Source organism: Taudactylus pleione, unplaced genomic scaffold (assembly GCF_031769625.1).
Source record: "Taudactylus pleione unplaced genomic scaffold, aTauple2 ptg000120l, whole genome shotgun sequence".
In the NCBI taxonomy this organism is placed as follows: Eukaryota; Metazoa; Chordata; class Amphibia; order Anura; family Myobatrachidae; genus Taudactylus; species Taudactylus pleione.
Window position 1 is genome coordinate 9,666,841 of NW_028284522.1, and position 25,598 is coordinate 9,692,438.

Below are 25,598 nucleotides of genomic sequence, written 5' to 3' on the forward strand. Positions count from 1 at the left end.
GAGCCACCGGCTGATCATTGTCCTTACCACTGAGGGCTAGTCTAATGGCAGACCTATGAAGGGCCATTCTCTCACGGAACTGTCTAGTTGTTTTGCCGATGTATAATAAGCCGCAGGGACAACGAACAAAGTAGACTACATACTGGCTAGTACAAGTCAGTACATTATTAATCTTGTATCTATGTCCCGTGTGTGGATGGACAAAACTGTCTCCAGTTTCCAGGTATCCACAGGTCGTGCAGCCCAGACATTTATAATTGCCCGGTTTTTTGGTCAAGAAATGTGTAACGGGGGTATCACCGAAACTGGTGATGTCATTGTGTACCAACCAGTCACGAATGCTTTTACCCCTTTTATAGCAGGGCAACAACGAAGTGTTTTTCAAACTTTTAAGATTCTGGTCTTTGTTGATCATTGGCCAGAACCGTTTCGCTGTACTGATTATGTGTTCACTTGCCGTATTAAAGCTGTTAACCCACACCAATTTGTGATCACTACCATTCTTTTGAACATTAGGCAAAATCTCCTTTGGAGTAGCCAACGCTCTTGTTCTGGCTTTAGTTAACAATTGTCTGGAGTAACCCCTATCCTCAAATTTCTTAGTCATGATGTCAAGTTCCCTTGACTCATCATCAGGGTCACTGCATATCCTATGTATCCTCAAAAACTGCGAATAAGGCAGTCCCTTTTTGAGGTTACCTGGATGAAAGCTTGTGGATAATAACAAGGTGTTCCTGTCAGTAGGTTTTCTATAGATAGTCGTCTGGAGTGCCCCGTCCTTAAGTCTGACTAAAACATCCAGGAAATGAACCTCATTGGCATGTATGTCGTATGTAAACTTAATATCACTGTCTAGTGTATTGATGTTTGTCATCATTTGTATAAAATCTTCCTTACTGCCAAGCCAAATTATGAATATATCATCTATGTACCGTGTGAAGAACCTTATCCTTTCAGCATAGATGGTGTTGCTGAAGAATAGGTCCTGTTCCACACGGTACATAAAGCCATTGGCATATGCCGGAGCTGCACATGAACCCATGGCGCAACCGTGGGTCTGTAGGTAAAAATTACCATCAAACAAAAAGTAATTTCTGGTAAGAGTAAGGCGTAATAATTCAATAAAGAAGGGTAAAGCTGGACCAACATAATTGGTGTTGTTGGTAAGTAAATGTTCTATGGCAATCAGGCCTCTGGCATTAGGTATGCTCGTATAAAGGCTTATTACATCTATAGTACAAAGCCAACAATCTTGTGGTAAATCCCGCAACGTGGTAAGTTTGCGTAAAAAAGCAGTCGTGTCCCTTAAATATGATTTTTCAGCTTGTATCACCGGCTGTAGATGGTAATCAATAAATCTTGAAGTTTCGTAATATAGTGAGTCCCTGGCCGATATAATAGGCCTCCCCGGTGGATTAAGGGGATCCTTGTGAAGCTTAGGTAATGTGTAGAAGACTGGTATCTTTGGTGCCGTGGGTAGAAGCATGTCCATGGTGGTTTTATTTATATTGTGTTCTTCCACAGCCAATTCTAGTATCTCCTGAAGTTCCTGCTGATATTTGGCAGTTGGGTCTCCTGCCAATGTGCAGTAAACTTTGGCATCACTTAATTGTTTGAGAGCTTCATTACGGTAGCTGGAGATATCTTGTATTACAATCCCGCCCCCTTTATCAGCGGGGCGGATAGTAATACTTTTGTCACTACCAAGTTGTTTAAGGGCTGTCAATTCATTTTTGGATAAATTGTGATGTATCTTATTGTCCCTTTTGCTGTATTCTGTGATGCTGGATTCCATCAAATTAGTAAAACCCTTGATTGCTATATTGGTGGATGCTGGTTCAAAGGTGGAACTGGATTTGCTAGGTTGGAACCTAGAGGGATTCACTGTTGTATCAATTTTGTCATCATAGAACTCTTTCAAACGAAGTTGTCTGTTCAGCCTGTGTAGATCAATTTTACTTGTCAGTTCATCATGTAGTACTGTGGGAACAAAACTTAATCCTTTTTGTAGTACACTCATTTCATCTGTACTCAAAGTCCTACTGGAGAGGTTATAAATTATTTCTTTTTCTTTGGTGCCTGTTTTTTGCCTCTGCCACTGCCCTCCTCGTCTTGTGAAGAGTCTGGGGGGAGATCTTTTTTGGCTCTTGTAGTCACGCCTAAAGGGGGCCTGCGTGCAGGTAAAGCTCCACTTGGACCAGCACATTCTTGATCTGACGACAGTCCTCCACTGGAGGTATCCGTTTCAAGGGTGAATTTTTTGTATTTTCTATGAGGACCTTTAAACTGTGTCCTTCTTACACCCACTGGATTGTAGGCCCACGAATAAACTCTTTTTTCTTCGTAGTCCTTGTTAACAATATTAAGTTTATTTTGTTTGAACTTTATAAGATCGTTTTTATATTTATCAACCTGTCCTTGTAGTTTACCAATCCAGTCACAGGTAGTGTCGTCTGTCAAGGTTTTATAATGTGCAACTTCAAACACGTTAATCTTGTCTTTGATGATCTTAAGTTCTCGCCCCGACTCCTCTATGACCAAAAGTATCAGGTCAAATGAGGCCTTATTTAATATGGCCGCCCACTTTCTGCAGAATTCAGGGTTAAAACGCCCGATGGTCGGGGTATTTCCGAATACGAAATCCCCTTGGGATTTTTTTATTTCTGAAATAATCGCTCAGAGTGACACCGTGTAAGAGAAAGTCAATTTCCTTCTTTTTTAATATATACAACTGAGTATAGTAATACTCAGGTGGTAGAGTCCCCGCTGCAGCAGTCAAGTTATCTTTAAACAGAATATGATCAGCGTCAGTGTCAGAGAAAGTAAACTGATCACCCACCGGTAGATCTATATTAATAAAACCCAGACCAAGCGTAGGGTCTGTTGACTGTGTCATATTAAACACAGAAATAGATGGTTAATAGTAACTTTTCCTCCGGACAGATGAAATCAACAAACAAACAAAGGGATGGTGCCTCAGCAAGGATAAGTAAATGAATACCTTCAAAAACATGCAACAACGGCTTGGCACTCTTCCTCTTATGTATAGATGGGTGCCCTCTGCAGATAATCACAAAACAGGCAGCAGTGGCAGCGGCACTCCTCAGTAAAGAATATGAGACTGGTTACAAAGAACCTAATTTACTTCTTCAACGTTATTTAGGTAAGTGTCTTATTGTTTAGTATTGTCTTCCTGATGAAAATCATTATTGTGATTGAAACGTTGAAGAAGTAAATTAGGTTCTTTGTAACCAGTCTCATATTCTTTACTGAGGAGTGCCGCTGCCACTGCTGCCTGTTTTGTGATTATCTGCAGAGGGCACCCATCTATACATAAGAGGAAGAGTGCCAAGCCGTTGTTGCATATATATATATATATATATAAATATAAAATCTGGAGGCATATCATTGGTACATATGCTGCATGTGCATCTCGAAATGCGTACCACTTTGCATATCGCTATATAGGGCCATAAGGAGAGGTGTGCGGCTGCATTATGTGGGAAGGGGGGGCTGCCTATTAAAGTCAGTCCCAGGCCGCACTATTACTGATGGCAGCCCTGCCCACACCTGTCCATGAAATAGCTTTTGAGTTGATAGTCCCATTACTTTTGGCCCCTTAAAAAGTGGGAGGCACATATAGAAACAGTTGTAATTCCTACACCGTTCACCTGATTTGGATGTAATTACCCTCAAATTAAATCTGAAATCTGCAGTTAAAGCACATCTTGTTTGTTTCATTACAAAGCCATTGTGGTGGTGAATAGAGGCCAAAATATGAAAATTTTGTCAATGTCCCAATATTTATGCACCTGACTGTATATATATATATATATATATATATATATATATATATATATATATATGATTTGCAGTGTACAACCTCTACCAATGACTAAATAATGTTTTGTACCATGTCCATATAACACTTTAAGTGCTGACTGTATATAATGCTGAGATAGCATTAACCAACATTTGCAGAGAGGTGATGATTTGTTTTATTGAATTAATTGTTTAATTAGAATTTAATTGTTTTATTAGAACAAATGAAGTCGCCCGGATGTACCTTCTACTTTTTGGAAAGGATTAGTTGCCTCAGTGCTCAGTCAAAACTTTTCTTTGAAATGCTTGTATGTGAGTTTTAACTCTCATGCTAACTTTGTACTAATATATATCTGTTTTTCTTACTTTCAGATTGGGAAAAGCGTATTGAATATAACCTTGGTTCTGGAAGTGTTGCATTATTCCCTAGTGTCCGATTGGAGACTTGTGATGGCCCTGTGTCCTCTGTCCGAACTAGTATTGAGCTGCAAACCAATCATATTGGGAAAGGCTGTGATCGTGAAACCTACTCTGATACGTCTTTACAGAAGTTATGTGGTAAGTGGACAAGCGGGTTATACTGCTAAAAATATTTAAATTCTGTTTATTTCTGATATCCTGTACAGTATGCAGTTACGAGGAGGCATTGTACAATTGCAGTTTTGTCCTCTGTTGCATGACTTACCTATATCTGCCTCTATATGCCCGAAGATGGCAAAATATGTGAACAAGCAAAATGCAGCTTCTGGTGGGCGCAACTGGCAATGTGTCACCTGGAAATTGTGGTCTTGCTACAATAATTCATCTGATTGTGCTGCCAAACATAAGATTACATGCTTAGGATGAGTCACTCAAAATAATATACTGTATAAGGGGAAGAAACTGCACATATATAGGCTATTCTCAATTTAGTATTTGTCCGCAGAACCTATTTACACTTCTGGAGTTAGGTCATTACATAAAAGTAGTGTATTTATATGTGATGTGATAAAGTAAGCTGCAGGGAGCTAAGACAATGTCTCTCTCTCACTTTTTACATTTTGGGGGCTAAACTGTCTTGACAAAATTAAAATTTGAGAGGGCTGAATAAGCACAGAGAAAATGTAACACCCAAGACTGAACCTTCATTCAAGGTAGGTAAGAGGATAGAGGTAGATACATTGATTGGCAGGAGTTTGTTGCTTTCTGGCTAGCCTATAAGAGATGGGTTGTGTAGCTGTGTTCATTCCTAGTGTACATAAAAGTGGGTTGGCTGAGTGCTGGTCTCTTTGTATGCAGATTTTCCCATCCTCCCACTCTTTAATTGGTCGTTTGTGTGTTTTTTTTGTCTTTTTCGGTTTTGTCTTGTGTGTCTTTATTGTTTATGGTGGTAAAGCATAGCAAACATGGTCATTTTGGTTTTGGTCGAGTATTTTCGGAGTATATGTGCTTTAGCAATACCAACCACATGGGGGCTGCGGATTCCACCCGCAAAAGGGGCTCCGATTTTAGTAGCGTATTTTGCGTGGGACAATTTTCTTTAGCCTACCACAAGTTTTAAGAATGTTTTAATTGGCACATTTCTAATTATGTTGGCAAAAATTTTCCTAGTTTTATTTCATATTTTTTAAGTAGTTAAGCTTTATGATGAATAAAGATTTTCTGCCATTAGGGGATTTACTCTGTTTAAAGCAGTTGTTTAATTTTTGGCCACACAGCTAAAATAAAACCAGATACTGTTATCCTTTTGTGTGTGCTGAACATTCAGCACCACACTTAGGGGGAAATTTACTAAAGTGAGAGTTTTTAGAAGTGGAGATGTTGCCCATAGCAACCAATCAGATTCTAGCTATTATCTTTTAGAATGTGCTAGTTAAATGTTAGGTAGAATCTGATTGGTTGCTATGGGCAACATCTCCACTTCTAAAAACTCTCACTTTAGTAAATTTACCTCTTAGTGTTAAATGACTTCATCACACAAACTTCACAAAACTAAATACAGTGTAGTGCAGTCATGAGCTTTACAGATTTGTGGGTGCCTTTTCTGAACAGCTATCTCTCTGCTGTGTGACGTCTTGGAAAGCACTGAAACTCTGAAAAATATAGATTAGATTGCTTAGGTGCACCAATTTTTGAAAACCAAATACCTGGACTGGCCATTCCATGGATAAAACTATGACCGGAGTTGTTAAGTAGCTGTTCAGGGCTGTAACTTTGGGTGTGCAAGTGGTGCCATCACACAGGGCCCTTGGGTGTTACTGTCGCTGCCCCACGGCCCCTACATCTGGTAGCAGTGTGCCTGGAACACATTTTTGTGCTTAATAAATAGGCCCCTAAAACCTAGAGAATGTTCCAAAGAGCATTATTACATTTGTCAGCACGTGCTTTACAAGCTGGGATCTCAGTTCCACAAATGGAGGAATCTATTTTAAAATCTTGTATTTTATAATAATGTAAGACCTATGCTGTGGCTGAGTGTCTTTGGTAGAGGGTATCTAATGCAGAGCTGTCCTATTGCCTATCTCCTGAAGAAGCCGCTGATATTCCTAAGGCGGAGAAACGCGTAGAGAGAAGGACGGGACGTGAGACCGCAAGCCGGCTAAGTGGGTCACTAAATACCCTACACGGAGGACAAACATTAACGCTGCACGCTGCTCACCGACGGGTGATTGCACCGGAGCCGATTCCTCTCCTCCGTGGATTATTATGGGGCCACTGCATGTGAGAGCTAAGTGAGGATCACGGCAGGATATATGGTCACAATCGGATCGTGAGTGACAAACCCCTTAAAGCATACATGCTTAAATGTGCACATTTTTCAAATTTTTTTTTTAATTTTTTACTCTCTGATACCTCAAACAGAGTTATCTGTGGCTGTGCGGTCCACACGGATTAGGAGCAGCTTCATAAAATTAAGAAACAGCCATACGCTCCAAGCTGAACTACTAATAAGCCCAACGTTAAGGGCTCAACCTATACTTTATATTTTAATTCTTTTTAGAATATTACTGGACATCGTGAGTCCTTTTCTAAACTCACTTTGTGCCACACAGGCTGGAATACGCTCAATATGGTGTACTAATTAACACTTTTTTATAGGCTCAGATGTGTGAGAGCTATTGATCAAATATTTATGATTATATGGACCATCCAAGAGATTTGTATCAACGACATCAATTTCAATGATATTTGTGATTGTGCATATGCCAGCCTATTATCTTGTCTTTATTGCTACACAATTCACATGATATCTTGTAGGTCCGTTTTTCTGCTTAGTGCAGACTCCATTTACTTACATTAATCATTGTCCATATTCCCTATTGTTTCATTTATTGTCTTAGGTCTATTTTTATATTTTATTGTTTTTTACCTTTTGCTTCACTTTAATAAATTTTGGTTGTGTGTTTTAAAATTATACTGTGGTCTTCCTACATTAATAATAATATTAATATCTTTAGCGCCTGTCAGTTTGTACTTTCGATTTTCTGTCCTATTGCCACCTTCGGTGGGTTGGGCACATTCCACCAATATGGATACACAGGGCCGGCCCTAGCCCAAATTTTTTGGTAAGCAAGTATATTTTTTGGCGCCCCCCTATGCAGTGCCCCTTTTACAGTGCTACCGGTAGTGGTCCCCCCTGTGCGGTGCCCCTTGTGCCCCCAGTAGTATTCCCCTTATATAGTGCCCCCAGTAGTAGTGCCCCTATGCAGTGCCCCCAGTAGTGGTACCCCCTATGCAGTGCCCCTTTTACAGTGCCCCCGGTAGTGGTCCCCCCCTGTGCAGTGCCCCTTGTGCCCCCAGTAGTATTCCCCTTATATAGTGCCCCAGTAGTGCTCCCCCCTATGCAGTGCCCCCAGTAGTGGTACCCACTATGCAGTGCCCTTTATATAGTGCCCCCAGTAGTGGTTCCCCCCTCCCTTGTAGTACCCCTAGTAGTAATCCCCCCTTGTAGTGCCCCCAGTACTAATCCCCCCCTTGTAGTGCCCCCAGTAGTAATACCCCCCTTGTAGTGCCCCCAGTAGTATTCCCCCACTGTAGTGCCCCCAGTAGTATTACCACCCCCTGTAGTGTCCCCAGTAGTATTACCCCCTGTAGTGCCCCCAAGTAGTATTACCCCCTGTAGTGTCATAAGTAGTATTCCCCCCCTAGTAATCCCCCCTTGTAGTGCACCCCAGTAGTATTACCCCCTGTAGTGTCTTAAGTAGTATTCCCCCCCTAGTAATCTCCCCTTGTAGCGCCCCACAGTAGTATTAGCCCCTGTAGTGTCATAAGTAGTATTCCCCCCCTAGTAATCCCCCCTTGTAGTGCCCCCGCAGTAGAGACGTAATGAAAATTAAAAAAAAACCACTTACCTGAAACCCGCTCCTGGGCCTGGTCCAGCCGCCGATCCCAACTCCTCCGTCCGCCGCTTTGCATTATGGGAGTGACGTCACGTCATGACGTCACTCCCATTACCCACTGCGGGAGCCGGAAGATATCCAGCTCCGGCAGTGGGAGCAGCAGCTGATGAGAGTCTGTCTGACTCTCATCGGCTGCTAAAGCAAACACACAGCTGCCGGCGCCGGCGGCTGTGTGTTTGTGCTGTGTAGCGCTGACCGAACTCCGTCCGGTTAGTGCTACACACGTGGTGCAGCTGTGTCACAGAGACACAGTCTGCACCGCGGCCCGCATGGTACACAGCTGAGGCGCCCTTCACTATGTGGCGCCTTACGCAGCTGCGTACCATGCGTAACGGGAGAACCGGCCCTGTGAATGCAACTGAGAAGCATGAATAGCTATATTTTAAAACTGCTGATGTTGGATAGAGGGTGTGCTGATGGGGCCAGGAATAGATATAAAGTTACCTGTAGATGTTCCACCATAGATAGAGAAACTGCGGCCATGGTGAGTGCTGGAAGAATTCTGCTAATTCTTAATGCATGGGATAGGGATTATGGCCCTCATTCAGAGCCACTCGCTAGCGGCAGTACGCTCGTTCCGAGCGATGTTCGCACATCTGCGCATGCGTACGGATCGTTATACGCATGCGCGAACCAGTCAGTGCGGCCGAAATTCATGTGCTCGCAATATAGTGAATGCCTGCTATTTTGAGTGACAGAATGAGGCGTATGTGGGTGGTAACAGGGGAAGGTGCTTGAAAATGGGGAGTGGAGATCCGAACGCAGGCGTGCTTAAAGGTCAAAACGGGCGTTTTATGGGTGTGCATAATTAATACAGCAGCGTCATTGACCACGTCACTGGGTTATTTTATAGCCAGAACTGCTCGCAAGATTGTGGTAGCAAAAACCAACCACAAGAATAGCGAGCAGTTCATACGCTGGTCGATGTACTCGATTAATCTAATAAATAGCGGACATGACGTATGGTGCGAGCGGCCAGGGGGCGTTTTTAACAAAAAAACAAGCGTATGTTTTGCTCGCTCGTTCAGACTTAGAGGTGTGAACAGACTGCAATTTGCGAACGGATCATTTGAATAGCCACCCCTTGTTTTTGAACGAACGACCGCAAATAGCGAACGGCTCTGAATCAGGCCCTATATCTGTAAAATAGGCTCTTTGGATTCACCTAGGTTTAATGCTGCTGATTTAGGCGTCTATGTACTAAGCCTCGGAGAGAGAGAATGTGGTTGAGCTAAAGTACCATTCAATCAGCTCCTAACTATCATGTTACAGGCTGTGTTTGAAAATTGACAGGAGCTGATTGATTGGTACTTTATCTCCATCCATTTTATCTCTCCCCGAGGCTTAGTACATAGAACCCTTAGCCCCAAATAAGAGTCTTTGAGCCGATTCCGAGACAGACACAATGCCGATATTCACACAAATGGACAATGTTTTTGTCATACTTGCCTACCTTTAATAATCTCTTCCCGGGAGAAGCCCGGGTAAGAGAAGCAGCAGGTTGGCGACGGGGACAGGGCCTGACGATTCGTGACATTAAGCCCCGTCCCCTCACAGTAATATTGTCACGATTGGGTAAAATTTACATAGGGGCGGGGCCAAATGCTGTGATTCATGCAGAATCACTTCTTAAGCCCCTCCCCCTTCACGGAGACCCTCGATCGCCACAGGTATTCTCCTCATTCTGCCCACTTCACTAGGAAGTGGGCAGAATGTGGGAGAAATGCCTACCCTTCCGGGGGTGCGGGGGGTTACCCGAAAAATTGGGAGCCTCCCGCAAAAACCGGGAGGGTAGGCATGTATGGTTTTTGTGTCTGCACATGCGTCTAAGTCGCAGCGCGATGTTGTACGTACAGAGTTGCAGTACAGATTTGGACACACAGTAGCAGAATTATTAGAGGTTCTGGCCGGTTACTAGGAGATAATGGGTTGCTAGAAAGACGCACAGAGATGTTGCAGTGTCATGAGCATGTCGAGTACAAAGGCGCTGAACTGCTCACGTAGGAGGCCAGGCTCAGGCTGATGAACCGCACCTACAATACGGACGCTGATAGTGGGCATCTCAGTCCTTGCATATGTGGCGCATGGCTGTATACCAGGGAATACAGGGGCATTACCATACAGATGCTCCTTTGTGTGCTCCCCTGTATGAACACAGCAGGCAAAGGTGCACATTTATCCCCATTTATTATTATTATGATTATCTGTGTATGCTTGTACTGACAGGATGCGATTAAGATCCCAACAACCGGGATGTTGTCTGCAGGAACCCCGGCACTGGAATCCCATTCGCCGAGAGAACACCGGCTACGGATCCCGATATGACTGGGGATGCCGACGCCGGGATCCCAGCAGAAGGCATCCCGATCGTAAGGAGACCGGGGAAAGGTAAGTATCAGCCACTGGGGGTGGTGGGGGGGTTAGGTTTAGGCACCCCAAAGGGGTTTAGGGTTAGGCTGCGAGAGAGGGGAGGTTAGGGTTAGGCTCTAGACAAGGGGGGCTTAGGTTCAGGCACCACCGGGGGGGAGGTTAGGGTTAGGCACTAAGGGGGGAGAGTTGGAGTTAGGGTGCGGGTAGGGAAGGTTAGTATGAGGGTGCAGGAAAGGAGGGTTAGGGGGTAAATAGGACAGGGGAACATTACTCACTGTCACTGTCCGGATTTGAACCATCGGGATGCCGCTGTCAGACAGCATCCCGTCCATTGGTATTTCATACCGATTCCGTACTGACAAACATTTGCTGTGCACACCTGCAATTATTTATTACCCATTTCTTTTCATTACTTGTTGTCTGTTATTTATTTCTCAGCTGATTTTGGAAAAAAAATTATCATTTATTGTAGGTACTATTAAGTCAGTATTCTCTGATAAGAAATGACAGATTCTGTTTGAATTTATCAGAACAGACATAATTTCCATTTAAATTACATTCTGTTGCAATTATGGTTTTATTTGCTGAGGAATGTGTGAAAACTAGATTGGAGCAGGCATATTTCCTGTACAAGGTGGCCTAATGTCATAAATATCTGAACAATTTCCAACAAGAGCATAATTGAGGCTCAGAGTGACAACTTCCTGATCTCTGCTGACGGGCCGAAGTTTACCAATATGCTGCTCTGCTCTTACCGTGCCTTATCTTCTGCTTAAAGCAGCAAAGCAATTTTGGAAAATGGTCAAATTGCCTGTAGTGACTGGTGCAAGAGCTTCTTCATGTACGAGTACCTATGTGACAGTGTCATTATGATCTGTAGATCTACAATGGTGTAACAAGCAATACAAAGATGACTGCCATCTGCTGGCAGCTACAGAATTTTCATGGCCAGAGTCTCTTCCGTTACTCTTGTCCAGGAGAGACAACCAGATTTTATCAACTTAACCAATAAATATAAAATAAAAATCCAATCTTATATACTGTATTTTTGTAGAATTGCTACTGCAATGATCACCCAACTACTGTAACTGGAAGTGAAAAGGGGTTTTAAAGTGACTTTACAAAGCTACTACATAACCTTTTACTCTATGGTGGGAAGCACAGTATTACTTCTATATAGTTTTGAAAAAATTACCACTTTTATCTCTCTGAATTTAGTATGATAAAAGTATTATACTATACATGGGTATGAAAAGTAATATAATCCTAAAGCAACCATGTTTTTTTTACAAAACGTATTTTTCATTTTTTGCTTACATGACAGAGAGAACTCCATTTCTGTCTCTGCACTGCATGTATGTATCTATGATTAATGGCTAGTTTAATTGCATGTGGCATTTAGTCTTTCACCTATTTATACCGCTTTTGATCTTGTAGCACTAATCCTGCGAGGTAATTCTCTTTTGTATGAAGCGTGTAATCAAAACAAATGATTTCAGTGGAAAGATGAAAAGTGATTACCAAAACATGAATTAAAGATCAAAAATTATGTATTTAGATAAAATTGTAATAGAGACGGAAAGAAGAGAGAGATAGGTAATTATAGGGTCACATTGTCTACATGATTAACATGTCAACAGGCACTATGTCAACATAATCAGAATGTCGACATGTTCCACATGTCACCATGTGTAATGTTGACATTATCAGTATGCTGACATTTGGCATTAGTTGACGCCAGGAGGGTTTGGGGGTTAGGCACTAAGGGGTGGGTTAGGGTTAGGCTGTGGAGTGTGGAGGTGTTAGGGTTAAGTACTAGGGGGAGGGTTAGGGTTTATGATCAGGGATAGGGGGACTGTTATAACCAGAACGCTGCTTGTCTGATGTCTGATGCCATAACTGCTCGTTTATATGAGTGCCAGGACCCGGAAGATGGCGCTGCCCTCGGGACCGGGTAAGTGACCGCTGGGCCCACAGGGGCGTTCTGTCATCCGTGCAGACATGATAAATGTCAACATGTCACTGTCGACATGTAAAGCATGTAGACATTCGCATGTCGACCTTATGCATGTTGACATAACACACCACACCCATCATATGCTCTTGGATATGCCATATGTATTGTCACCAGTGTTTTTGGCTTTCTCAGTAACCAAATATATTAATTTGAACTTGTTTTTTTTTTTTTTATTTCATCTATATGATTTTTCTTTTATTTACCTATTTTAATATAATTAATTACTTGCAGAATACTTGCCTGACAAAGCTAAGGGGTCTTTTATTAAAAACATGCACAAGCTATAAATCTGTATAAATGCTTATCACAACAATACAAACTTAAGATCGGAGCCCCAGCAAAACCCCTTTTCCTATGCAGAGAGTTTCTCTTCCACACCGTCATCTTAATACTGCCAGCGAGGAATTCTCCAGTATGCACAGGCCCGGCCATTGGCGGCGCTTGGTTTTGAGCTTTGACTCGGCTTGGATTTGCAAGTACTCTATTAATGAGATTTCCCATCACAAGATGCCCTAGTGACTACTGCTGATCTTGTTAAATTGTATATGTAACTTAATATTTACTCTTTGCCTTCTATGAAGCATAGATGTTGCTAAAAAAAATATATTTCTGTTTGCTGTCATTCTCTTACACCATATTCATGTCCCAATTTTTGGATGTTTGTTTTATTGTTTATGTATGCTCTGCATTAACCAGATTCATACATGCCTACTCTTCCAGGATGGCCGGGAGTTTCCTGAATATCGGGATGTGCTCCCAGCCCCCAGAAAAGCAGGCAAATCTCCCAGCCGTCGTCACCCCCCTGCAACCACCCCGCATCACCCTGGAACCCCCCCCCTGATACAATGACATGATCATGCATAGGCAAACGCAGGGGGGGTTTCCGTCTGCCTGGAAACCCCCCTCCCCAGCCCACACCATGACCACAATAGAAATAGTAATATAATAGATTGTTACTAGTGCTGCATGTTCTTCTCAGTATCACAAATGAAATAATTAGCACCACCTGTGGATATTTTAACATGTTTCAGTCAGTAATAAATAACCTGTGCACCAACTAGAAGATCTGGAAAACATGCACTGTTAGAGATGCACTGCTATAGAGCCCAATATGTACATATACGTCCAGGGCAGTGCTAGGTTCTTCTGCTGCTCCTCCAGGCTCCTGGACTTGCCCCAATAGTCTGGAATGGTGCCCACATCTACAATAAATACATTCAGCTCTGGCAGGATGGCCCTACTGACGCATCTACTGGCTTACTGTGGTCACTGATGCTTATTAAAGCTGGTTAAGTACTAATTCTGCCCTCTTCATTGACGGGCCACACTTGCTCTAAAATTAAGCATTTGGAAACCCCCTCTGGAAATCCTGCATTTGCCACTGTCATGCTGTCCCGCCCCCAATCCGTCATCATCGCCAGGCCACACACCCTGCTGTATATAGACATTCAGCTCCGTCCCGGAAGGAGGGAGCTGAATGTCGGCAAGTATGACCAGATTGTTCTACTCTGATAACAAAAAATACTTATAAAAGTGGAGAGAGTATTAAGCAGTGATAATCTCTTTTTTCTGAGCTTTTGACACAAAAAAAAACCGCTTCTCCAAAATGTGTTACAAAACAGTTTTCTCCAGTGCGGTCTTTGGTTTCTCTTAATAACGCTGCTGCCAAAGCCAACTATGGCGGCTATACGTGCCGGCTGTACTAAGCACTGGGCAATGAGGATAGTCCTATGTTTACTTGCAAGTTCTGCTGCCACCTGAAATCTCATGATTTTTCCTGATCTCACACATCCGGTAGCCATTACGTACTCAGGGCCGTTGAGAGCGCTGCCGGGCCCCGGTAAAGAGGGGGCGTGGCCTAATCGCGGGAGGTGTGGCCACGCCCCCTCGAATAAAAAAGTATACATTTGCAGAGCCGCGTAGTGGCGCTGCACGCTGGGGAGGGGGGCACTGTGAGCCCCTCAGCCTGGCGCAAAGCCAGGGGGGCGCGATCAGCGTGATCGCTCCCCCCTCAGGCATAGGAGATTGCTCGTGGCTGCTAAGCAGCAGCCACAGCAATCTCCCACTGCATCTCAGCACACGCTGTGTGCTGGGAGATAGTGAGGAGGGAGGGGGGGCGGCGCCGGACCCGGGCCCCCACCGGGCCCCCACCGGGCCCCCGCCGGGCCCCTCTGGAAGCCCGGGCCCGGGTAAATTGTACCCGCTCCCCCCCCTCTCGGCGCCCCTGTATGTACTGTATCACATCTGCACTATGCTGCTGCAGTACAGCAGAAAAGACGCTGCCGGAGGGGGTGAGTTACCATAGTAACTCTCCAAGGGCTCTATTCATTATGATAAAAATGTGTAATGTGAAACTTTCATTTTTAAGAGGCCTATTCATCATAACTTAATTTCTACAAAAACAGGTGAAAATTAAAATTTTTACCTGCAATTGTAGAAATTAAGTCATCAAGAAGGTAAAGCAGGAGATATCACAGATAGATGGCCCGCTGTCCCCATACACTAATACACTGGTCCATTTTAGTTCATTCTTTTTTTATGATATTTTGTTCTCTTAGTGCCGTATTCAATTAGCGACAAAATAGGCAGATTTTACCCCAAAAACACAGGCAAAAACGGAGGGTCGAATAAAAAACAGGCAAAATATTTTCACCATCTCAAACCAGGTGAAAAAAAAATTCTAAATCCCTATTTTTGCCTAAAAATGTGGGTATTTCATTCAAAATCCTTTGGACACCCCCCTAATGATAACTTACCCCCAAAGTTTTTTGTACTTTGCGTAATTTAGCGAAAAACAACCAGTCAAATTTTAAGTGAAAAAAAAAATGATGAAAATTGGTTTAACGTATTGGGTCTAGTTTTTCGGGTGTATGGATGCGTCAAGTGGTTTAGACATTGCAGGTGGCTGCAGCAGGCGTTTTGTTAACGGTTTTGAAAAGTACGCTTTTACGACACAAAAATATCTTTGCACCCATTTAAACGTACCCCCAATTTACGTGGAAAAGTAATTTCCTGGCAAAAAAATAGCTTTCTATAATTTTTTTTTAAATGTTTATATACGCAAATTACTGCCAACCTATGCAATTTAAGTGCCCTAAATACTTTTATTAAGGCCAATATCTGTAATGCACTTCTAAATTAATTTCCGATGTACGTCAGTCATTTTTTGGGGATGTAATTTCCTGACTTTTTGCCTATTTTCGCCTGTTTTTTTTAACACCTCCCGTTTTTGCCTGTCTTTTCTGTAAAATTGGCTGATTTTATTGCAGATGGCCAAATCCCCCGAATTCACCACTAGTTGAATCTGGCCCTTAGTAGTAATTGTAATAGTGTGTAATATCCTCCTTTACCCTCCTGTTGTCACAGTTGTGACTGCTGAATATAGGAGTGCCATTTGCAGGATAAAAAACAAAAACAAATACATTTGTTTTTGTATTTGTTTTTGTTTTTTTAGTAGCATGGTACAATTTCGAAACAGATCATACTATCAAACTCTCCCAGAATATCTTGGAGAGTTACAAATTTCAGGAACTCTTCCAGACACCTGTAGAGTCTCCAGCATGCCACATACTTCCGGAGTGAAGAGGGTGGTCAAGGGAATTAAGCGACGTGCTTCACATTGAATTGCATCATCGTGGTAATGCCCCTCACTGTAAATCACAGAAAATTGAGGCTTTGGACAGTGAGGCACGGGGCCGCAATTACAAAAGAGAGGCTCCCATATTATTGCTCCCTTCAGGACTCACCTGGTGGTGACTTAATTAAAGTTGTCAAGTTTGAAATAGATATAAAGAAGAAACCATAGCTCACATCCGTTAATGGCAAATAATGGACATAGGGGCTAATGATTACTGTATCAGCAAATTCCCAGAACAGTGTGTGCATGCATAGGCTTCCATGTAGAATATTTCAAAGTAGCTGAATTTTGCACTAGTTGGTTGGAAAAGTTGGGCAGAATGAGGTAGGATTTGTCACATACAGTAGTAGCTCCTTATATTGTGGAGCACAATTATAATAAGATAAAAGGACTTACTGTAAGGTGTATTTCTATGGACGTTGCTTGCATCACAGATGATCGTACAGCCATTTCCACTCTGCAAAAACACTTGGACTTTGCGCTAGTGGTCTTGTAGCTTGGCCTGTACTTTGTAATGGGATGCATTTTGAAGCTTCCAGTTGTATGTCTCTGGAGAGGCACAACTCTAGACACACTTTACCCAATGTAAAATCATCTTCAAACACACAAAGGTGCCACAAGTAGTAATAAAAGCACTTATACTTCCACACTCTCATGATTAATCCAAGCAAACAGAAAGTAAACTGAGATATATTTTGGAAGAATAATGGAAAAGTTTTATTTAAAGGAAGGTATTTTTTATTTTATTGGAGGCGACTCATTAGAATAAATACAAAATAATTTATGGTGCACAACCATTATACTTCATAAGTGAGGTCTAGTAAAGGAAGCCAGTTGTGGGTGGATCCAGTATTTATGAGAATAGAGATTATCAATTTACCAGGAATTAATGACATCACAGTGGTGGTATTTGATTGACTTCCAGGTTGACAGATGTTGTTGCCCGTCAGATTAGCAGTAAAGTATGGGGTGTATAAATTAATTAGACCTTACAGAAAATGCAATACTTTAAGATCTATGGAGTCATAATTTATACAGTATGATGTTTACTACTCACCTGCTTGAAATATAAGGTTTTATTTGAAAAGAAAATATGAATGGAATGTTTGAGGGCTACAACTACACTGGCATTTGTGCTTGTAATGCAACCCTGCCATAGCAGTAGAGATGTAAGAGGCAGGACTGTTGAAGTCTTCAGGGCTGAGGCATTACTGGGGAAGAGAGTAGGAGGCTTCCACAAAGCTGGTGAGCAGTAATTTTAAGCATAGTTTATTAAATTCCATCCAAAACAACTCAGTAGATTGAATTGCTTGGGTGGAGTTCTTCATTATGTGAACATCTTTCAATTGTTCTGGAATGCTACATATATGAGTAATTTGTCCATCCTGGATTCAGTGTTATAGCTGTGAAATAATTGGCTGTGTTATGCTGTCATAATTTAAATTGAAGAAGTTCCAACTTTTCAGTTTTCTTCTTTCTATGATTAGGAATGGGAGTGACACCATGGATGCTATTCCAGTAAGCCTTAAATGTATACAGATTTCATATACAATGTACTAGAATATATTGCCAAATTGAGCTAACTAAGCATGACAGCTGTCATACATAATTAGAACAATAAAATGATCTGGAGCAATGAAATTTGGGAGTTTCTCAGAAGAACAAAAATGTTTACAAACATAAAACACTTGGCTACACTACTTGCTCTGGGCTTTTGAGACAGAGAGTTGCAATCCACAAAAAATATTCTCTTTGGTGAAAATTTAGATACATTTATACTTAATACTTACAATAGCTAGATTAATACATAACCTGAAAAAAAACATTTACATTAGACATTGTGGTAATTGCATGGTATTTGACAGTATTTATTTATATGCAACATTACATTTTTCAGTTACATTATTTCATAAAACATAGTTCATGTGCAAATTTAAAAGGTAAACATAAATTTACATACACCAGGAAGTGACTGAAAATAGGTAGAATCCATGGTCTGGGGATAGAGCTCTTAGCATGTTGGATGTCAATACTTTGTAGAAGCAGCTTATTATTGTTAAGGTAACAGAAAAGTATGATGTTCCATGAAATAACAGTGAAGTAACATATTTCATGAGATAACAGAAAAATATATGTTCTACAAAACAACCAAACAGGGTAATGTTCCAGGGGATAACATGCAAGTGGCATATTGCATATTTCACAAGATAACAGTCAAGGGGCATGTTCTATGAGATAAGAGACAAACAGCATGTTTCACGAGATAGCAGCCAAGAGGCATACTCTACAGGATAAGTCAAGTGGTAGTTTCTACAAGATAACAATCAAGGGGCATGTTTCATGAGATAAGAGTCAAATAGCATGTTTCTGCAGATACTGTTTAAGAGGTATTCCTTTAGAAGATAAGTCAAGTGGCATTTTCCACACGTTAACAGTCAGGTGACATGCTCTTCAAGATAAGAGTCAAGTGGCGTGTCTCTCCAGATAATAGTCAGGTGACATGCTCTAGAAGATAACAGTCAAGTGGCATGTTTTCCAGATAATAGTCTGGTGGCATTCTCTAAAAGATAACAGTCAAGTGGCATATTTCTCCAGATAATAGTCAGGTGGCATGCTATACAAGATAACAGTCAAGTCAGATTATAGTCAGGTGGCATGCTATACAAGATAACAGTCAAGTGGCGTGTCTCTCCAGATAATAGTCAGGTGGCATGCTATACAAGATAACAGTCAAGTGGCATGTTTCTCCAGATAATAGTCAGGTGACATACTAGACAAGATAATAGTTAAGTGGCATGTTTCTCCAGATAATAATTAAGTGGCATAGTCCTCTAGATAACAGTCAACTGTCACATGTCAATGGGCATGTAACAGTGAAGATGGCAAGAAATCTGACTAAAACCAGGGCAATATTCTACAGCAGCTACAGCCAGTTAAGATGTTACCTTACTCCAAAAACACAAACCATTCAATACAAATATATTACATACAGTGCTGTAGGATCTGTTTCACTACTCAAAATCTTCTCTTGATCAAAACCATTTAGTAGATTTATGCAACAGAAGAAACACAATACATAATGCATATCACAAATAAATTGAAAAAGATACAAGACGCTATAAAAACTCATCAATGGGAAATGTGACACATACTGTATATCCAGATGTCCCTACCGGACTTTGGCAACATGCATGTATCCCATGTGAGGAAATATACTTTTTATACTTTAAGCTGGTAGGAGCATACCTGGAATTATGTCTAACAGGACTTTTCATTATCATTTTATGCATGTTCTATTAATATATTATGTGACTGTGGTACTTTTATTAAAGGATTTATTTGTTATAAATGGTAATACACCAATAATCTATATCCTCTTTTTACATGCTCAAATCATGTGGACTGAGAGATTAAGGAGAAAGGAGAACCACTCACAGGATTTGAGATGCATTAAACCCAGGTTGTGTTGTAGTAAGCAGAATATCCACACTTGCTATTCTTTAGTCTGACTATCCTATTAGAAGGAAAGTAAAAACAGACAATTCTTTCCTTTGTGGTGGCAATTGGAATTCACCTTATTCTTCAGACACTCAGGGTGCTCATTAGTTTATTTGTGGTATACGCACTATGTATTGTGCCTCTTCTTTTGCATTAATCCACTAAATGGTTCTTATCAACTGATGATTTTGAACAGTAAACCAGGTCCTGCACTAATATATGTTTCACGAGATAACAGGCAAGTGGCATGATTCACAAGATAACAGGCAGGTGGCATGTTTCACAAGATAACAGGCAAGTGGCATGTTTCATGAGATAACAGTCAAGTGGCATGATTCTCAAGATAACAGTTAAGAGGCATGATTCACAAGATAACAGTCAAGTGGCATGATTCTCAAGATAACAGTTAAGAGGCATGATTCACAAGATAACAGTCAAGTGGTATGTTCATTAGATAAGTCAAGTGGCATGTTTCACAAGATAACAGGCAAGTGGCATGTTCATTAGCTAACAGTCAAGTGGCATGATTCACAAGATAACAGGCAAGTGGCATGTTTCATGAGATAACAGTCAAGTGGCAAGTTTCACAAGATAACAGTCAAGTGGTATGTTTATTAGATAACAGTCAAGTGGCATGATTCACAAGATAACAAGCAAGTGGCATGATTCACAAGATAACAGACAAGTGGCATGTTTTATGAGATAACAGTCAAGTGGCATGATTCTCGAGATAACAGTCAAGTGGCATGATTCACAAGATAGCAGTCAAGTGGCATGTTTCACAAAATTACAGGCAAGTGGCATGTTTCACAAGATAACAGTCAAGTGGCATGATTCACAAGATATCAGTCAAGTGGCATGATTCACAAGATAACAGTCAAGTGGCATGTTTTACAAGATAAGAGTCAAGTGGCATGTTTCATGAGATAACAGTCGAGGATCATGTTTTACAAGATAACAGTTAAGTGGTATGTTCCTCAAGATAAAAGTAAAGTTGTATATTTCTCCAGACAAAAGAAAAATAATATATTTTCTTTGTAGTTCTCTAGTTATTCTCAGGTTATGGTTTTCTATTCAAGAGTATGCAGGGGCATTTCTAGAGAGGAGGGGGCCCGTGTGCAGTCTGTGACATGGACCCCTTCCTCTCTGTCCCGCGGCCGGCAGCACACTGAGCTGTGCACGGCCAGCACCGGAGTTATACACTAGAGTGCGCCCAGAGTCTATAGAGTCTCTGCAGGTCACCGGGAAAATGGCTGTGGCGGCTATTTTCCCTGTACTGCGCATGCGCAATCTATGGGAAAATGGCTGCAGTAGCCATTTTCCAGTTGTCTTTACAGCGCCAGACCCCCGCGCCGACGTGGGACTCCAGAGAGGTAAGTATTAAGTAATACTATGGGGGCAGGGTGTGCGGTGCGTGCCCCAAAGACTTATTGGCAATGATATAGAGGAGCTTAAACTTTTTAAATTATTCTCAGGTATCTGTGCCTAGTGGGTGAGTGGAGCTATGAGCAAGTAGCTAAGGTCCTGGCATGGGCCATATTGTACCCATAGAGACATAAGTTTGTTGGAGGACAGCTTCACAGGAACACATACTTACAGATGTGTCCTCATACACTGTTGCTCAAATTGCGACAAATAGCCCCTCTTGGCACGCCAGCTCCTGTCAAAAACATGATTGCCCAAAGCATATTTTTTGTGTGCTTTTCGGGCAAACACGTGTCTTAGTCACAATATGATGTGACAAGGACGCATCAGGAGACTGCACTGATTCATTTGATATGTGGCACTTGTATGTCTGTGTGCACCTGAGTCTGTACAGTGAATCTGTATTCAAAATGCCACGATGCAATGGCCGTGGCTTTTTTTTTCATGCCAAGTTCCGTTGGGCTTCATTTACACACACAGTAGCACACAGATATACAAGTATCGCATATCAAATTATTCAATGCCATCTCCTGGTGCATCTTACACAAATTGCATTGCAGCTAAGATGCATTTGTGGCAGAAAAAGACAAACAGATGATTGGTGCACGCGCAGTTGCACAGGACTTGGCGGCTCATTCACACCAGGCGTCTTGCGCTACGTGGCATATAAAAAGGCTAGATGTATGAAATCACATTTGTACATAAGTAGATACGTTAGTAGTTGTTTAAATAAGAATACAGTCTTTAGTTTCCTTTACAGAGTTTTGCAGATATGTCTTGGAAAAAATAAACATACTTCCACGTGGTTGTCAATTGCTGCTCAACCATATATGACATAGATATAAGATATAAAATGATTTTGTTTTGTATTTCTGTTCTGCATATGTTGGTAGGGAAGATTTTCCTGCCTTAGAGATGAATATTCTAGGAAGAATAATTCACTGATGACAGCAGTATGTGAACTGGAAAAAAATAATTTTGCAGTTATTTAGATCCAAGAACTTTTGTAATTTTATAGGCTAATATGTCCCCGGGTTTCCTGTGGTTTATTATGTCCTAGCACATGGCCGTATGATCTTTCTTTGATAAGGTTCATAGATAAAAATCAAATAACTAGGAAAAATGCAATCATATCTAGTTTCTTCTAACCCTCTTATTTATGACTTTATATCTGAACCTCTATGCTTATTTATTATTCAAAAATGTGACTGTTCTGTACTCAAACATGAATGTAAAGACAATGTTGAAGCAATTGCTTATTTATGCTTATTATAGTAGTTTGTAGCCATATGTATTTCGAGTATTACATTGTAATGTACATTATAATTTTATGCATACAGTAACTTACTTTCTTCCACACTATTCTTATTGGAGTAAGTAAATGTTACTTATATTGTGTTTGTTTGTTTTTTTCATTTTGTTAATCATTTAATGTCCAGTGTTGTTTACTGAATATTCCGGTCTTTATTTAGGAGCCTCATCTGGTGCCATTGACTTACTTCCGTCTCCCACTTCTGCCACCAACTGGACAGCTGGCCTGCCTATGGACAACAGTGGCATGATTTTTAAGTTTGATGGTAAACAAGGAGTGAAGATCCCAGATTCCATAGTACCAAAAAATCTAACGGACCAGTTTACTATCACTATGTGGATGAAACATGGCCCCAGCCCAGGATTAAGAGCAGAGAAGGAGACAATATTATGCAATTCTGATAAGACAGGTAACTCATTAAGAAGCTTAATTTAATGTCTACATAATGCTGATGAAGTGCTCTACTTACATGTAGAAAATGAACCTTGCACTCTGCAGGATTTTATGGAAGCAAAACATTGCTTATTTTTCCTTGCACCCCATAGAAGTATAAGGAAAAATAAGTGGTTTTACCTACCATAATACCATAAAGTGTGAACAGCACTGATCGTGTGAGGCTTTTAAGGGAGCTACTGTAATTGAATCTGTATATTTCTGCTGAAAATATAAGAAAATACTACTTTAAAGATCATATCTTCAAAAAATTTGATATTTTTCTTTGAAGTAGTAATGTGTTGTCCAGTAAATAATTTTTGTTATTGTGATTATAGAGTAACTTTTGTAGTAATGTATAATTTACTATTGGCTTGTTTAAGGAGACTGAGGGCCTGATTCAGAGCCGCTCGTAAGCGGCCGCTCGTTTGCTCCGAGCGATGTTCGCACATCTGCGCATGTGTATGGGTCGTAATGCGCATGTGCCAACCAGTCATTGGTGTCAGAAATCGAGCGCTCGCAAAATAGCGAGTGCCTGCTAATTTGAGTGACAGGATGAGGCGTTTGTGGGTGGTAACAGGGGAAGGTGCTTGAAACCGGGGAGTGGTGATCCGAACGCAGGCGTGCCAAACGGTCAAAACGGGCGTTTTAAGGGTGTGCATAATTAACAAAGCAGTGTCATCGACCACGTCACTTGGTTGTTTCCTAGCCTGAACTGTTCGCATGATTGCGGTAGGAAAATCCTACCACAAGCACTGCGAGCAGTTCAGACGCCTTTCGATGTACTCGATTAATCAAATAAATAGTGGAGATGACGTAGGATGCGAGCGGCCAAGGGGCGTCTTTACAAAATAGCGAGTGCATGTTTCTTTCGCTCGCTCAGACATAGAGGCGTCAACAGACCGCAAAGAGCGAGCGCTCAATTTAAATAGCCGGCCCCTTTTTCTGAACGAGTGAGCACAAATAGCGTCTGGCTCTGAATCAGGCCCTGAGAACATACACTACAGTTAGTCATACATTTAGCATGCACTTGAGCAATCTCTAACTAAAGACATTATGTACTCGGGGATGATGCATGCACTCTGGCCAACTTAGATACCACTTCCGCCTTCTTTCACCATCGATATACAATTGTGTCCACATACCTCTAGCCTCCTTGCGCATTAAATAGCCTTTCTAGTTGTGCTGTGATTTTTTTCCCTTAAAATATGTCTTATTCGCAAAAATTATATGCAGCATGCCTATAATCTGTGTGTGACTGTGGGTGTATCTGCATGTGAACTGCTACATAATAGTGTCACAGCCGCTGTAACAGAATACAGAATATAGGCACAGTGTCACAGTCCCACACAGTATATAGGCATGCCGCATATCAATTTAATCAGCATAAGTTGCTTGTACGTCCTATTTACATAACTTTGTGTACAAGTTGGATTTTAAGGTAAATAATTGCATGGAAAGACGCTGTGTGCTACCCGAGTAACATGGCGCTCACGCATTATGTGTGATACGATTTGTAGCACTCGGAGGATAGATTTACAGTATGTGTGCACATCTGTATGAGCTGCTATGCCCACTGCTACTTACCCTGTGAGGCATAGAGAAGCATCTTCTCTTTTTTGGGGTGTCTCACTTCACAGCCAAAATCACACTTCCAGCCCAATATTAAAATGGAGGAGCAGCAGCCGGAAGCCTCACTGGTAAGCTGACAGATGCTGCCCATCCAAATCAGCTGTTGGCACATAGTTACTGGGGAGGGTGCTGTGATCAAAATGAGTAATAGTAACATTAGTCCCTAGCACCTTTAGCCAACTGTTTTGAATTACCTATTGGTAGCATAGGCCCTGGATGTACTAAGAACCAGTTGCCATAATTACAAAGTAATGCAACACATAATTTATTACACTGCCCTTTTTAAACCAGATGGCTGAAACTTACATGAATAAAGTTCGGTAACCCGTGTTTTACATACTTGGGGCTAAATGTAATAGAGTGCGAGCCAGCGCCGTTGCGGGTATACATGCGAGTATGCCCGTATTTTTAAAGCAGTAAGCATGCTAACGGTTAAACCAAGCTGGCTCGCAGGCTATTACATTTAGCCCATGGTATTTGTTGGCATTTTAGTCAATAGGACCAGTGCAGAGTTGAATGAAAGTCTGTTTTGCTGGTGTATCTTGTGTATTTTCTTATACGCATGCTCTGGAACTGAGCCATACACAACTCAGTGGCATCTCTAATTGCAACTGAAGGGACATAATCGGGTGGCAACAGATCATTCGCAGTAGTCTAAATTTAGCAATGGTGTGTTGAGGGTACGTCGACGGAATTGCGGGTTATGCAGAGTTGTGCGTATGCGTAATATGCCAGTTTGTAGATGAATTCTTTGTACCAAGCATCGGTCTAGTGCACACTGATAATGATGACGGGTATAACACCAAGTGTACAGATAGGAGATATCCAGCCTCAGAGATGTGTACAACTCTGCATGTAGGTGAGTATCCATAGTTAGACCTGTACCAACAACACAGAAGCATTTACTCTTGACCAGTGGTCAATTCTGCAAGTACATCTTTTTTGCACCTGGGCACAAAGAACTACCTTATAGAATTCCATAAGTACACTAAGTGCAATAATGTGATGATTGTAGTGATGATGATGATATAAAGTTAGAGCTAACAAACTATAAAGTAGCAGTTACAGTACAAG

The 25,598-nt window shown here is 41.5% G+C and overlaps 1 protein-coding gene across 1 annotated transcript in view; it reads left to right on the forward strand.

Annotated features, from left to right (window-relative positions):
* Positions 1-25,598, forward strand: part of CLSTN2 (calsyntenin 2) — a 569,746-nt gene that overhangs the window by 337,100 nt on the left and 207,048 nt on the right. The window contains exons 6-7 of the mRNA XM_088472076.1: positions 4,195-4,380; positions 22,621-22,869. Coding sequence (XP_088328202.1) covers positions 4,195-4,380; positions 22,621-22,869 — 435 coding nt within the window. The remainder of the gene's footprint in view (positions 1-4,194; positions 4,381-22,620; positions 22,870-25,598) is intronic.